At 38.4% G+C, this 14,043-nt stretch overlaps 6 protein-coding genes across 6 annotated transcripts; 2 read left to right on the plus strand and 4 right to left on the minus strand.

Annotated features, from left to right (window-relative positions):
* Positions 1 to 1,430: 1,430 nt before the first annotated feature.
* On the minus strand, positions 1,431 to 2,687 carry GCK72_018269 (uncharacterized protein; the record flags this gene model as incomplete). Its single annotated transcript, XM_003114111.2, has 3 exons — positions 1,431 to 1,579; positions 1,636 to 2,543; positions 2,587 to 2,687. The coding sequence occupies 3 exons, from the start codon at positions 2,685 to 2,687 to the stop codon at positions 1,431 to 1,433; spliced, it is 1,158 nt and encodes a 385-aa protein (XP_003114159.2).
* Positions 2,688 to 4,039: 1,352 nt separating this feature from the next.
* GCK72_018270 (uncharacterized protein) lies at positions 4,040 to 5,001 on the plus strand (the record flags this gene model as incomplete). Its single annotated transcript, XM_003114465.2, has 3 exons — positions 4,040 to 4,154; positions 4,478 to 4,617; positions 4,933 to 5,001. The coding sequence occupies 3 exons, from the start codon at positions 4,040 to 4,042 to the stop codon at positions 4,999 to 5,001; spliced, it is 324 nt and encodes a 107-aa protein (XP_003114513.1).
* Positions 5,002 to 5,567: 566 nt separating this feature from the next.
* On the minus strand, positions 5,568 to 10,746 carry GCK72_018271 (uncharacterized protein; the record flags this gene model as incomplete). Its single annotated transcript, XM_053732468.1, has 12 exons — positions 5,568 to 5,676; positions 5,722 to 6,082; positions 6,126 to 6,218; positions 6,269 to 6,364; positions 6,662 to 6,796; positions 6,847 to 7,119; positions 7,173 to 7,289; positions 7,829 to 7,971; positions 8,018 to 8,160; positions 8,463 to 8,546; positions 9,478 to 9,586; positions 10,670 to 10,746. The coding sequence occupies 12 exons, from the start codon at positions 10,744 to 10,746 to the stop codon at positions 5,568 to 5,570; spliced, it is 1,740 nt and encodes a 579-aa protein (XP_053581381.1).
* Positions 10,747 to 11,184: 438 nt separating this feature from the next.
* GCK72_018272 (uncharacterized protein) lies at positions 11,185 to 11,556 on the minus strand (the record flags this gene model as incomplete). Its single annotated transcript, XM_053732469.1, has 1 exon — positions 11,185 to 11,556. The coding sequence occupies one exon, from the start codon at positions 11,554 to 11,556 to the stop codon at positions 11,185 to 11,187; it is 372 nt and encodes a 123-aa protein (XP_053581382.1).
* On the plus strand, positions 11,207 to 11,560 carry GCK72_018273 (uncharacterized protein; the record flags this gene model as incomplete). The annotated part of the gene is made up of 1 exon (XM_053732470.1): positions 11,207 to 11,560. The coding sequence occupies one exon, from the start codon at positions 11,207 to 11,209 to the stop codon at positions 11,558 to 11,560; it is 354 nt and encodes a 117-aa protein (XP_053581383.1).
* A 2,073-nt stretch (positions 11,561 to 13,633) lies between these two features.
* Positions 13,634 to 14,030, minus strand: GCK72_018274 (uncharacterized protein; the record flags this gene model as incomplete). The annotated part of the gene is made up of 2 exons (XM_053732471.1): positions 13,634 to 13,667; positions 13,741 to 14,030. The coding sequence occupies 2 exons, from the start codon at positions 14,028 to 14,030 to the stop codon at positions 13,634 to 13,636; spliced, it is 324 nt and encodes a 107-aa protein (XP_053581384.1).
* Positions 14,031 to 14,043: the final 13 nt, after the last annotated feature.

Here is a 14,043-nt window from a genome sequence, read left to right on the forward strand (position 1 = left end):
GTGCGGGTTCTTTTCTTCTTTTTTCAGTCGGCCAAAACTAAATTATCTGGAATGCCATGAAAATGGAGGGGATTCAGATGAGAAATGCACTGGAAAAAACGCCAAAAAGCTCGTTTCATTCGGAAGAATCCAATCGGTCAAATTGGAAGAAAGGAAGGGGTTTGATGAAGTAGAAAAGACAAAAAAGGAAGAAAAATGAAGTTGAGAATGAAAAAAGAAGAAGAAGAAGAAAAATGAGGTTCGAAGCGTAGTAGACGGAACGAACTTGTTGTGTTCTTCTGATTGACAAGAGGGAATTCATTGAGAAAATGAATAAGTCTCAACGGTTCAAGAACATCTGGATTGGGTTAAAACTTCAAAATTCAGAATTTGAGCAAGAGGATATTGGAGAAGTATGAATTTATTTTATCGTGGAGTTCGTGTGAAGAGCAAATTTTAAACAAAACGGACAAATTTTTCTACAACTTCTGGTCGTTCGAAACATTGGAACCAGATTTAACGAGAACATTATTTTATATGGATCCTTTGACAAGACTACAAGAATGTCGTGGGGTGTTTCCAGTATAAAATAATAATTTGAATATTTATACAAATCATTTGGATGATAAACCCGGATTCTTCAGATCAAAAGCCGGTGTGTACTTCATTGAACCCCCGTCGGAATCTAGTTAAGGGAACAAAAGAAGCCTAGACTCGCCCCCATCCGATGAAACTAGACAAAAGTTATGAATTCTGAAATTGTCACTCCCAAAAAATTGATTGAAGAAACACTTGTCATCACCGCTATTTCTCTAACATTTCGCTTCGTTTCTTCTTCGTTTTCTTGTTGAGAAGAACCCATCACACAATTGCATTTTGTTTCCCTCTTTTTTCGTTTCTTCCATCCCCTCTCACTCATCTCACAAAGTGCGAAGAGCAGACAGGATGGAGAATGCGAAGAAGATTTTTGCACAAAGAGCACAAATCTTCGAGTGTTTTTCTATTCTTTTCATAATGTTCATATACTACGACGTCTACTTCATCAAAGTACACAACATGGAGGTCATTATACATCTGAATCATTACTTCATGTTGTCGTACTAGCATTGTACTTCAAGTTCGAGAAGGGGCTCTGAAACAAAAGTTTGGAAGCTGAAAGTAAAAATGTGGGCATAGAAATAAATGAAAAGTCGACCTAATTCTGCCCTAATAACCGAAGTCGTTGGGGCACCCATTTTTTCACCATGAGAAGATGCGGCTTCAGAATTTATGATCTTGAGTTGCTCTCTTTTAAAAAGTGTTCCAGTACTTACAGAGACCTCGTTTATAATAAAACATTCACAAAAAGAGATGATGGATGGTAAAGATCAATGAGCTGGGAAGGATTGTAACCGTCGAAAATACGAAAACGATGAGCATTGATTAGAGTAATTATGAGAAAAAGTGACAATTCAGGCTTTTTTGAAAAACGAAGTAATCGTAGAGTTCTTCTTCGGAACTTTGGCGGCACCAGGTACGGGAGCACTGATAACTTTCGCTTTGACTTTTTCCGGCGATTTTTGTGGTGAACATTCGACAGTTTTTTGGATTTCCTTCGACACTGAAAAAAATTTTCTTCTGCTATTCTTAAAAATCAGAAAAACAGTCAACACTTACCCAAATAACCATCTTCATCAACAAAAGTCTCCACGACTTTTTCAATTCGTGTCGTCCTACGTCTATCTTCTGGTTTCTTCGGCTTCTCGTCTATCTTCACCTTCTTTTCTTCGACATCCATTCGTTCTTGAACCTCCTCATCATCTGAATCTGGTACAATCAATCGTTTTTTCGCCTTCTTATTCTCATCGTTCACCCCCTTCTTCTGGCGTTTAGCGGGTGGTGATTTCTCTTTCTCGACACTTTGCTCTCTTGATGACGGGAATTCATCACTGTCATGCACCTTCTTTACAGGAGTCTTATCTTTTTTATTCACAATCTCAAGCTCTTCCTCTGGTTCTTCTGGTTCATCAACTTCTATCTTCGGGCGCTTTCGAGTTTTCTTTTCTTCTTCTTTGGGTGGAGGAGATACTGATTTTTCAGCTTTTTCAGTTTTCTTCTCAGGCTTTTTGGCAAACATGCTACTGATATTTGCTTGTTTTTTCAGTGGGACAATAGTACTTTTCTTTGCTTCGGCAACTGGTTTGGAAGCAGAAGAGCTGCTAAGTTTCTGCTCGGGCTCTGCACTTTTTTCTTTTTTCAAGTCTTTTGCAGGAGAAACAGACTTTCTCAGCCGAATTTCCTGAGATGGCAACGTTTTCCCTTTCAGATCATCATTATTAGCCCATGAACGGCCATAGACGCGGGTATTGTTAGGGTTAGTACGTTGCACACTATGTAGGCATGTGGAAATAACTTCAGAGAATGTTTTCTTCGTCTCTTCTAAAGCGGATCCGGGAACAACGACGTGCTTTATCATTTTTTCTCCTGCTGGAAGGAAAGAATACTCCGATGAATCAACAATTCCAGTTATTTCATAGAGAGCCCACACTGGATCTCCTTTTGCCTCTATGTACTTTTCTAGAACACTGAAATAAGTAAATAGGTTTACTTCTCGGTTTAAACAACAACCTTATTGCTTCCTTTCTGGATAATGAAGACATTTCGGTAAATTTCCGCACTGTGAGTGGATCGCAAACATCATCGAGTAGTGTGGTGTATTTTTCCACCATCTGAAAAATTCGGAGTCCCATCGAGAAAAACATTTTAAAAGGAAGCTAGAATGGTTAGAATAACCTATCAGAAAGAAAATATTATCAAGTAGTATTTTGCGAGAGGATTTTTATTCCGAGACAATAAAACAAAAAACAAATCGACCAGTAATCACATAAAACAACTAACTCATACTAGTGTAAACCTAAATATTATAGAAATATTATCACTTTTGATCATCAGGTAAGAGACTGATTTCATTTGTATTAATGTCATAATCTATAAACGCTTTATCCATCCGATGCCATTTTCCAAGTGCTCCGACATCAACTATATTTCTCCACAGTTCCGTCCACGGCCAGTCTTTTAAATTGGAATCTTGTGAAGAGTATATTCTGAGCTTGTCGTTGTAATCGCTGGCAACTGATAGTGAAAAAAACCAAAGATTGTAATGATGCAAGCGGTTTTGACTAAGAAGAAAATCGCGGGATGTTAATTCTTTTGCTGAAAAAAATCTTGGCTTTTTATATGACTATGAAAGAGAACATACTTGTTGCTGGATTGTGCTCAGAACTTGGAACTAAAACTAATTGTTGTCGCCTTTCACATAGGTAATCTAACATTTCCAGCTCGGTTGGATTTGTGCGGTAAGCGTAGGTGAGAAACCCAAGTCCAGAGAAAACAACGCCTGAAAAAAATCAACTCCTTTCAAATCTTTGATCATTCACAAAACACTAACCAGCTTTTAAAGGTCTCTCTTTACATCCTGCTACTGTTTCTCTCGCAACTGTTGCGTAGTCAGTTCCCATTCGTTGAAAGTATTCTTTGATACTCGTTCCCGTCCTTTGAAAGAAACCACGCACTGAAGCGGCAGCCATCTGGAATGAAATTGTTTACAAAATGATTACTGAATAGAAAAAATATAAATTTTTGAAGACGAAATAAAAGTCTTGAATTGAATTATCAACGCTTTTTATTTATTTTTTTGAAAAAAAATCTTCTAACTTTGCAACGACACTCCGAAATACCGATGGTCTCGCCGCGATTCGCACTACGGTTGCACCCGTTTCAACTGTGTTCATTTTTTACTCGCGCGGTGCTGAATAACTTGAAGTTTTCTGAAGTTTTCTTCAACTTTCAGGACTCTTTTTTTCGATTTAGATTTTAAACCGCTTTCCACATAATAATGTTGATTATTAACATGCTAAAGTTCTGAAATAATAGAAAACTTCCTTTAGCTGTCGCATGATATATTTTCTTACATAAATTGTTGTCCAAAAATTTATTTCTTCATGTAAATGAGTATTTATGTATATTCCTCTTTCTTTGTTTCGTGCGCCCGAAGTTTCAAGGACTTAAAATATTTTTTCAGATGTCTGCCCCACTCAAACATCCGAACACTGTGGTTCTTCAGCCACCAACGGTGACAATTTCACCACTGATCCGTTTCGGACGTTATGCGGCCCTCTCGCTTGGAGTCGTTTACGGTGAGAATTTAAGTTTCAAATTTTTTTTAAAAAAGAGGCGAACATTTTTTAAATAAAGATGACAAGTTTACCATTCTCTCTATGAGGAAAATGTTTGCTGCTCGGTAAAGAATTATGTACACTAGTTATCACAGAAAGTGCTACCCAAATTTTTGTAAGTTGAATAGAAACGTCGTCAAAAAAAAAACATCAAAAACAAACGCAATACTGAACTGCTTAGATTAACAAGCTCTAATCAGAAAGAAATTGATGAATTTGTGGAAAACACCTGTTCTATTAAGAATAAAAACTGGACAGCAGAAAATTAAAATAATACTTTTCAGGATTCTTCCGTCTCCGCCAGATTCGCGAGTACCACGCTGATATCCGTGAGTGGGAGCACGAGAAGGCTGTTGTCGCTGCCGAGGAGGCCGCAAAGAAGAAGAAGTGGCTTGCCAAGGACGAGATGAGATACCTTATGCAGGTTTGTTTTCTAAAACTTCCGAACGTAGAGTTCATTCAATTAAATAGTACGTAACCTTCCTAACGGAAAATCTAAAAATGATATGGAAACATTATGAGAAGATTTTTAATTAAACAATATCTCGGAACACTTTTAGTGGTTTCAGTGAATTTTAATCACGGTCGAAGCTTTTTCGAAGGATAATAAGATTTTACCGTATCATTGGCTCAGTTTTCCAATCAGGATGTTTTTTTTTCTAGAAAAGGAAGAACTTTCTGCAAATGTTCAGCCAGATTTTAGAAAAAACAATCAACTTTCAAAATGAAACTTTTCCAGGTCGTCAACATTCCTTTCGAGGAGGGAGTCAAGCAATTCGGAGTTGCCGATCTCTACAAGGACGATTAAGACGACGGTCACGAAGAGGCTCTATCAGACATACAAGAATTCTCCGTTTTTCTTCAATAAATTACTATTCGAAACGGAGTCCTTCTTCATTTGGTAGCGTGTTCTTATTGTATTCTTCCAATTTTTGAGTTTTTCGATTTGTTTTATAGTAGCTAAAGAATAAGTTGGATTAAATTTCTTTTTTTTATTTCAAGAGAAACATTCAAAAACATAAGATGAGCTTGACTCGAAGTCATCGGAAGGAATCACAATTTTGAAGAAGTTGTAATGGGATTGGTCAAACTGAAAGGACGAGAGTGATAGGAAGTTGAAAAATTAGAAGTTGAAAATACCTAAAAATAAATAAATAATTTAGGATAGGAGAAATAAAGATATGTAAAATGAATCTGAAGAAATTCGATTTTAAGGTCGATAGTTTGCAGTCAAACCTGAATCATTCAACAATAGGGCACAATCAGAGAAAGCATGTTGGGTGAAAGAGACGTTGAAAATTCAGAATCCTAGAAACTGGATGTTTTGAATGAAAGAAATCATGGGCCTAGAGAACTAATAGTAAACCAGTAAATTTAATTATCGATATCAGCAATCGGTTCTTCTGGTTGAAGTTGTTTACAGTACTGGAACAAGATCTTCTGATAATATTCACGAGGAGTCAACGTTCGGGCAGTGGAACATCTGAAAATTACTGGTGGAAGATACATTGAAAATACTATACGATACCTGCTGGTGTTGAGATCAAGACTTTCCATACTCTGAAGAACACGATCAGATGCGAATGAAAGTGTTCTTGGATGTTCAATCCATTTAAAGTAATATATATCAGGTGGTACATAAGGTCTCCCTCCAATCCAATTCAAATCAGGTTGCCTTCCGTTTATCAGACAATCCAGTAGATATTCTTCTGGCAGTTGTGATAATTTAGTGAGTTGTTCGGCAGTCAATCCATAATTCTTTTGAAGGAATGCCACGTATCCGAATACTTCTCCAAGATGTACTACTTTACCACCAATTGTCATGAATTGTCGTCCGAGACTTCGACCATAGAAATGAATATCTCGAATATACTCACTACCGACAAGATCTAAAAAAAAACTATTTTCAGATAATTATTTATTTTAACGTACCGATACACATAGTTGTGATAATGAGTCCAAAAACAATGTAGGCGAGTGTTGCCGGCAGCCAGTCTACATTGGCAGGTACTATGTCACCGAACCCTGAGAAAACAGAAAATTAGAATGGGAGATGGAGAGAAATGAGAACACACCGATAGTTGTAACCGTAACAAAACAGAAGTAGAACGCCTCGAAAAACGTCCATTCTTCCCACCAACGAACCATGTAGGCACCACCCGCTACGTAACCTGGAAGTTCCCTTTTCATTCAATGTTTATGTTTTATTGTTCGATGGGTTCAAAAGAAGATTCTCGATATTCATGAGCTGTTATCATTATTTCTTTTGCCCATAATTTCAATCCTACAAGAGTCTCGGCCGGTTTTTTTGAAAGTATATTATTAGAAAACTATCAATTAGAAAATGAATTTCATGAATTTTGTAGAACATAACTTATGTTACATAAGAACATTTTGTATGAAAAAGTAAAAAGTTCTTATGAGATCTATCAGTTTTCAATTATATGATAATTCTCGAGATGACTCACCCAGCATAATAAGTAGAATAAATAAAACAGAGACTCGTTTCTCATGATTCGACGGATCGAACTGTACTTGTTCTTCCTCTTCTCCTTCATTCTCATTCTCTCCACCTTCACTTCCGTCATTGATTTCACTGATATCTGAAAATGGAAAACAATTGATTTCTGTTGAATCAACTAATTTAACTCACTATCAAAAGTTCCTGCATCACTGACATTATCTCTCTGTTGTTTCTTCTTTCTTCCAGTTCCACCACCAGCGCTTGCCGCCGTCGCTGCAACTGTCGGATTATTGTTATTCGGATACAATTTCTGTGTTCTTTGCAGCAATTCCAACGTGGGCATTGGGATGTGTCGACGCGGTAACCGTATCCAACAACATGCCCATTTGATACACTTCAAACAGGAATTCGTGATAAACGACATGACTGCCATGTAGCCGTGGTGCAATTTTATGATGTAAGCTGAAAAGCAAAGAGGAAAAGTGGGGAAAGGTGCTTCAGATGACAACGCTTACTGGCTAAAAATCTTCCGATATCCGCGATGGTGACAAGAATCAGAGGAATTCCAAGAAGAGCGTAGAAGATGATTGCAACACGTCCTTCATCAGTTCGAGGTACAATGTGACCGTATCCTGAAACTTAGTACTAGTATTCAACATTTTAGAAATATATCTTTTTTTCTTTTTTTCGAGTTCCTGCTCTCAATACTCTCAATCCCATCTATTCCTAGAATCTGACCTTATGTTTCCCTTCTCAAATGCACTTGGCCAATTCTATGAAATGGAACCAAAAGTGGTAGTAAATCAATCGAGTTCCGACAATGTATTTCACCCTCGGAATTGTCTCATCATCCCGAAAAGAAGATGTTTCCACATTCTATTTTCTTTTGCGTCGGCTTCTGACATGATTGCGTCAGATAGCATAAGTGCTCTCTCTCTCTTCTTTGAAAGTGTTCCCGCGAGACACGGGCGGTGAGATAAGAGATTGTGTGAAAGTGAGAGATGCAGAGAAAGATTAATTGAATTCTATGGAAAGAAGAAGGAGAACGGACCATATTTCTTTAGCTATCAATCCAATTAATCGATAGTCCAGTTAAGCTTTTTATGGGTCAGTGTTAATCTCAACAACCAATTCGAATTTCCGACCAAAATCAAGATTTGTGAAGACTCACCTATCGTTGTGATGGCTGTCCATGAGAAGAATATACTTGACATGAATGACCATTTGATAGGTCCATCTCCATATATCACATCATCTGGAGTCATGTAATTCCTCGTGTAGTCCCAGAATACGTCTCGAATTAACTCGTCCATTCTGAAATTCCAAAATTCTCACACAAATCTTCAACCCAGATTCTCACCCATCATTTGCTGTTTGCCTCCACGTGGAATATGCTGTTCCGTTGTTACTCATCCTCCATAGTTGGTCCATAACACGATTCTTCAGTTCCCCTATCCGCCGAGATGTTTCATTTCGAAGCTGCTGTTCGTATGGTTTCTCATACTGAAACCAGGTGATTATTTGCGATTTTCAGATGTATAAAATTCAAAAAGATTTCGCTCCCGGGTGGGCTCGAACCACCAACCTTTCGGTTAACAGCCGAACGCGCTGCCTATTGCGCCACGGAAGCACGGTTTTCACTCTAGTCTATTTGTCTATATGTTTCTGATCAACATAAAGATTATAGGTGGTCTCTCATAGTGTAGAGTGTCTCTATGCCTGTGTTTGTACATCGAGCGGCGACCAGAGCTAGTGAAGTTACAAGGTGTGGCAACGCGTGCGGATATTACGAATTGCCGACTTACGTGATGAAAACATAACGCTCCAATCAGTGTGTATCCAATCGACAGAAGAACAAGTCCAAAGTGAGGTAATGCCAATCGAAACCACTGAAAATGAATTATTTCGTCTTTATTAACTTCCTTTTTCAGTATATTCTGAATCTCCACGAGCTGATCTCCACATAATCATAAAAACGATCAGATCACAATTAGATTCATCTTTGGTTCTTTATATTTCCCATTTCTTCGTTTCCTCTTTTTTATTTCTTCTCACTTCAATAATTTCTTTGATACCAAAAAAAGTCGGCTCGATACCCTCGTAAGATTTCTTCCGATTCTTCACTTTTTCACCCTTTTCTATATTGCCAAAAGCATTTCTTAGACGTCACATGTCTGCGTCTCTATCTCTTCTACAGTATCTAATCAGACGATTGCCGGGAAGTGATAGTCCCTCGGGGGGTTGTCGATGAGAAAGACAACGCAAGTCGCTTTTGACCCTCTCTCTCTCTTCTTTTTTTTCGGTGCAAGATATCTCTTCCACTTTTTCTTCCCTATTTGAGAATCGACAACACCCAAAAAAAGAAGACGAGAAGACCACCCGACTACCAGTTTTTGAAGAAAAAGAGGGTTAAAAGTTTGTGTGGTCAAAATGGCACAAAAAGAGGAAATGCCGAATTTTGGATTTGATGGATAAAATAGAAATTGGGATGGAAAATTCGAAAAACGAGTTCGCATTGTAGGATGAGAAGGTTACGGTAATGGAACTCTGAGTATCGAACCTCAAGCTTCAAGTGGAATCAAAAAAAAAAACGGTGTGGCTATCAAAAATATCGAAAATTCCAGAATTGGCGACAGTACTCAAAGATTTTTCAGCAAATAATACTGTGAGAATATTAGTTAAAACTATTCCAACTAAAAGAAAACAGAATCAGCATTTAAAGACAGGAAGTGAAAACTTAATGAAACTATCTCAACAGTATTCTGTGCCAACTTTGCATATCATGCCACTTCCAAGATTTCAAAAAAGTTGAAAACTTACCCTTTTCGTCCTCAGCCACCACTTCTTTTCCGTCGGTTCGTCGATCTCCTCATCTAGATTCTCGATTTCACCTTCCTGTTTATCCAAGTAGAGATTCAGCCGTTCCGCACTGAAAATGAGAATTTTATAATACTGCTTATCTTTTTCTAATAATCCAGGATCCCTTTTTTTTCCTTTATAAACCCCAATTCCGATTGTTCAACATATGTTTTCTGGTAGTGTTGCATTCTTTTTATGTCTGTTGCAGAAGATGGCAATATATATATGTTTGTTCTCTTTTTCTTTTTTCCCTCTAACTTCTTCTTTTTTGTGTTCTCTTCAGACCACTCCTCTCCGGATTATTGGGCACCGTGGGGGGCGCCAAGCGATGGAGATGAGCACGCACGGGGCGGAAAAGAGTTCGACGCATCACTCACTCGACACTTTTTCGCGCACGCTTAGACAAGGAACATGGAAGGAAACAAGGCAGAAAACAGGGGAGAAGGAGGAGAAAAAAGGGTCTCTCTCATGCCATTAGTAGTAGAAGTGAATGGCAGATAGATAAAAACGGAGAGAGAGGAAGTGAGAAAGAAAACCGATTGACGCCAAATTTTTGAATTATTACCATACTACTTTTTTGAGTAGTGTCTGGGATTAGGTCGACACTGGTTGCGAGTTTTTATGGAGCAATTGGGAGGTCTATAAGTAGGGGAGAATGGGATTCGGGTGAAAAACGTGTTAGTTGAGAAATGGATGGTCTCGTTGAAAAGATAGGTGAAGAACTACCAATAAAATGAAGAAGTCCCTGTTAGGATCTAGAACCTACTCTCTAGAACTTTCACATTTTGACAATGTCAGAAAAAAAAACTTACTGCATCTATCTTTTTCAAAGCATATCATCTACAGTATTCATTTAAAAGACTATTGACTTCTTTCAAAGTGCTAACAACTTCAATACTCAGATTTTCAAAAACTTGCCGACCATCATTATTTTACTCTTTTCACAAATCATTTCGTATACAAATTTATCATCTTTCTATCCCTTTCTCTTCCTCTTTATCACATCTATTTTTATCTGAAGCACATCCACCGATCCCATCAAATCAGCCATTTGGACCAAAATAAAACATGCAATAAACGAGAAGCGAGCTTCTTCTGAACAGGTGTTAGACCCATTCGACTACGTCATCAAACACTTTTGTCTATAACTTACTAATGTTCACTCAATCGGAATCTAGAAGCATTGTAGGCATCGAAAAACTGAGCTGACAGTCTTCCTTGTACGTGCATTTTTTGTTGAAGGGGATAGTATGAAGTTAAGGTAAAATAATGGGTGGAAAATAGGATAGACGAGAAATAATGGGTGGTAAAAGTGTGAGAATCCTACAGAGAGACACTACTCTCGAATTATTCAAGAGGTTAGCTTCTCTTCAGCTTTTAAGTTACGACGAAAGATAGATCCATCCTTGTGGAAAGTTATTTGGGTGCAAAGTTTTATAGAGAAAAACGGGGAGTTTCAATCAAGAAGTTCGCTTCGAGTTTTTTCGTTTTTTGAAGTGAAAGGGGTCAGGATAAATGTGGAAAAGTTTATCAAGATCATAAAAGTAATTTGCAATATACAATCGTTTCCTTTTAACAAAAATCATGAATAAAAATAGAACATACCTCAACTCTTCGATATCATTATTCTGTTGATCTACTCCTGTTGCTGAAGCAATTTGTTGTAGGTTATAGAGAGATGGAGGGGACGATGGTGGGCCTAAGGAAATTCCAGGTGACGAAGGGCGATGATGTCGTTGAAATGAGGACGTCGACGGTTGATATGATACTTGTGGATTGGGGGTCGACGCCCGATGTTTCATATACATTGGATTCAACATCTTCCGATTCTGAATCCACTATTTCTTCTACGTCGTCTTCTTCTTCTTCTACGTTTTCAGCGACGACGACGACGTCAGTCGCCGTGCGACGTGAACGTCGTCGACTACTACCTCGCCTTCTTCGCCTTCTCGCTTTTCTCGATGAGATGTTCGGATGGTCGTCGTCGTCGGTCTTTTCGTCGTTGCTTTTGTCACTGGCGAGCTTTCGTCTCATCCGCATGTGAATCGATGCATTGGAGGGTAATGATAGTAGAGAGAAGAGTGGGAAAGTGCGGATAGATTTGTGATGAAGGAAGAGTCTGGGAGAGCAGAATAAAAATAGTTTTATGGGTGATAACGTTGGGTACTTTGAAAGATACACAAGGAGGAGGAAGGAGATCAGAGCACGCGCAGGTATACAATGGTCTAGGATCAATTTATTTCAAGAAATAGGGGTTTATTCGAAATCTTGCGAGTATGAAAAAATTTTGAAGTTATGAATGTTTAAAAAAAGTTAATGAAATATTATCTGTACATATGGAAAATTTTTGTCATAACTCTGTTCCTCAAACCAAATAAAAACGTTCAAAATCTTTGTTCCTACATCTGAATCTATGTCTGCCTCCTAAATGTTTAGTTTTCGTGATTCGATAAAATCTAGTTAGAGCTCATCATTGCTCCAAGAACAGACATTGAAGGCATCGCCTCCCTTCTTCCAAATTCCAAAATTTTCAATTCCACTAATTCGGATCCTATTCCTAAATCCGTCCAACCAAAAATTATACGTTTATCCATCTACTCTTCGTTTCTATTCTTTTTCCAAACAATCGGAGAAGCAGAAAGTGCATAAAAAGAGCATTGCGAAGGGCCTCGACGTCTGGATAATCAGATATGGAGGACGCCTCAAGGCGGTTCATATCGAAAAGAGTTTGACTGACTTGAGGATATGAAACACACGCTAATCTGATTGAGAGGATGGAGAAGAAGTGTGAAGAAGAAGAGGAGGAGCAATATTTTTGAGAAGAAAGATTGGCACACTTATTCCTCTGGAGTAGCACGAAAAAAACGAACTTTTGCAGAAATAGAATTTCGATCTAGATGAAGTGTAGGGGATTCAAATGGGGTGAACGAAAATATATTTCTCGAAAACCTAGGGGAAGCTGGAAATTTATAGGTATCTCAGTCTATGGGTGAGGAGTGATTTAGTAGGGTTTTCTAGATTCTTGTACTAGTGAAAATACTCTCAAGTCATTGTGCAAACGGAACACATGAGCCCCCCCCCCCTTAACATATTATTAATTAGGCCAATAACTGAGGCACTAGGCAGAATATGCTCACTCTTTGGGTTACTTTTCTATATAAGATGAAACTGTAAACTAAACTCTCAAGTTTTCTGAAAAATGTATATTGCTCAAAAAAAATTAATCCTATTCACCGATTGATCTGGTATATCTAGAAAGAAAATTGATACTCTGAGATGAGGAAGTTAGTCGTCATAGTGATACAGTCTACAATTGTTAACTATCTCATGCTGATCTTTTTTTTGTTGATCTTCTACATAGTTCTAACCATCAAAAAGTGCAGTTTTTTGCTTATCTTGAATTCGGCCCGTTCTAGAGCCTAGACATCAATCTGATTACTGTGAAACTACTGAAACCCCAAAGTAAACATTCAAAACAATAGAAAAAACGAGTACATGTTTCTGGTTTTGCAGAACAAATCTGTGTGAAGAGGAAAAAGAAGGCGGAGTCTCCTTCACCCTCCCACCCGTCTCTTCCCGTCTTCACACAAGAATAGACGGGGGTATCTTTTGGCGACTTGACCTGGCGCCGCCCACTTTTTCGTTCTTCCCTACTTCGTCGTCGTCGTCGTTGACGTCGCCGTCTTCTTCTCTTGGTGGTGCTGGTGGTTCTGTTGGTGTCCTGCACAGCTCCCGGCCCGTCCGTCCCCGGAGGAATCTGGGTATGAATATGAGTGTGTGTGTGTATGTGTGGTTAGAGTGTGCTCTCTTTTTCGTGCCCATTCTTCTTCACACATCCTTCTCACACAAATACGCAACTTTTCGGCGCCCTTCGACTTTTCGAAAGACAACGGCTACTCGAAATATGAAGACGAAGTGGAGTCAAGTCTCATCCGCCGAGTTGGCGAGTCCAAAGGATAACAGAAAGTAGCAAGAACAGACAATAGGATGGATTTGCATAACCAACAGAAGAAGGAAAAAGCAAAAAGGGACTACGACCACCGACCAAAGTTTTTTTTAGTTCGGTTGGGTACATTGAGACAAGGAAAAGGTAGTTATGAAACAAGAGGGAACTTATTTATAAGGAATCAAGATCATAGAAGTCGCGAAATCTGAAAGATTGGTAGACACACGGAAATTGAAAGATTCGCTGATAAAAACTACAGTATTCTTACAGAAACTCACTTCTTCTCGTTCCTCTTCATCTGCTCCATTTGTTGTACAGAAGCCGGGAATAGAGCTTCCAAATAGCTCACAGACAATCTCATTTTCCGATATCTCTGATCCCACGGACCACTCATCACATTTTCTGTTTTTGGTATTCCATTTGCTATTTTCATTCGTGGTCCCATCTTCCTCTTCATCTGTTCTCTTTTGGTTTTGAAGATTCTATTCGATTTTTGAACTTCCGAGAACTTCGGAATCATAGTGAGAATAGGTGTCATATTAATAGAAGTTGTAGAGCAGGAAGGCATTGTACGAATAGTT

This window comes from Caenorhabditis remanei, chromosome V (assembly GCF_010183535.1).
Source record: "Caenorhabditis remanei strain PX506 chromosome V, whole genome shotgun sequence".
Taxonomy (NCBI): Eukaryota; Metazoa; Nematoda; class Chromadorea; order Rhabditida; family Rhabditidae; genus Caenorhabditis; species Caenorhabditis remanei.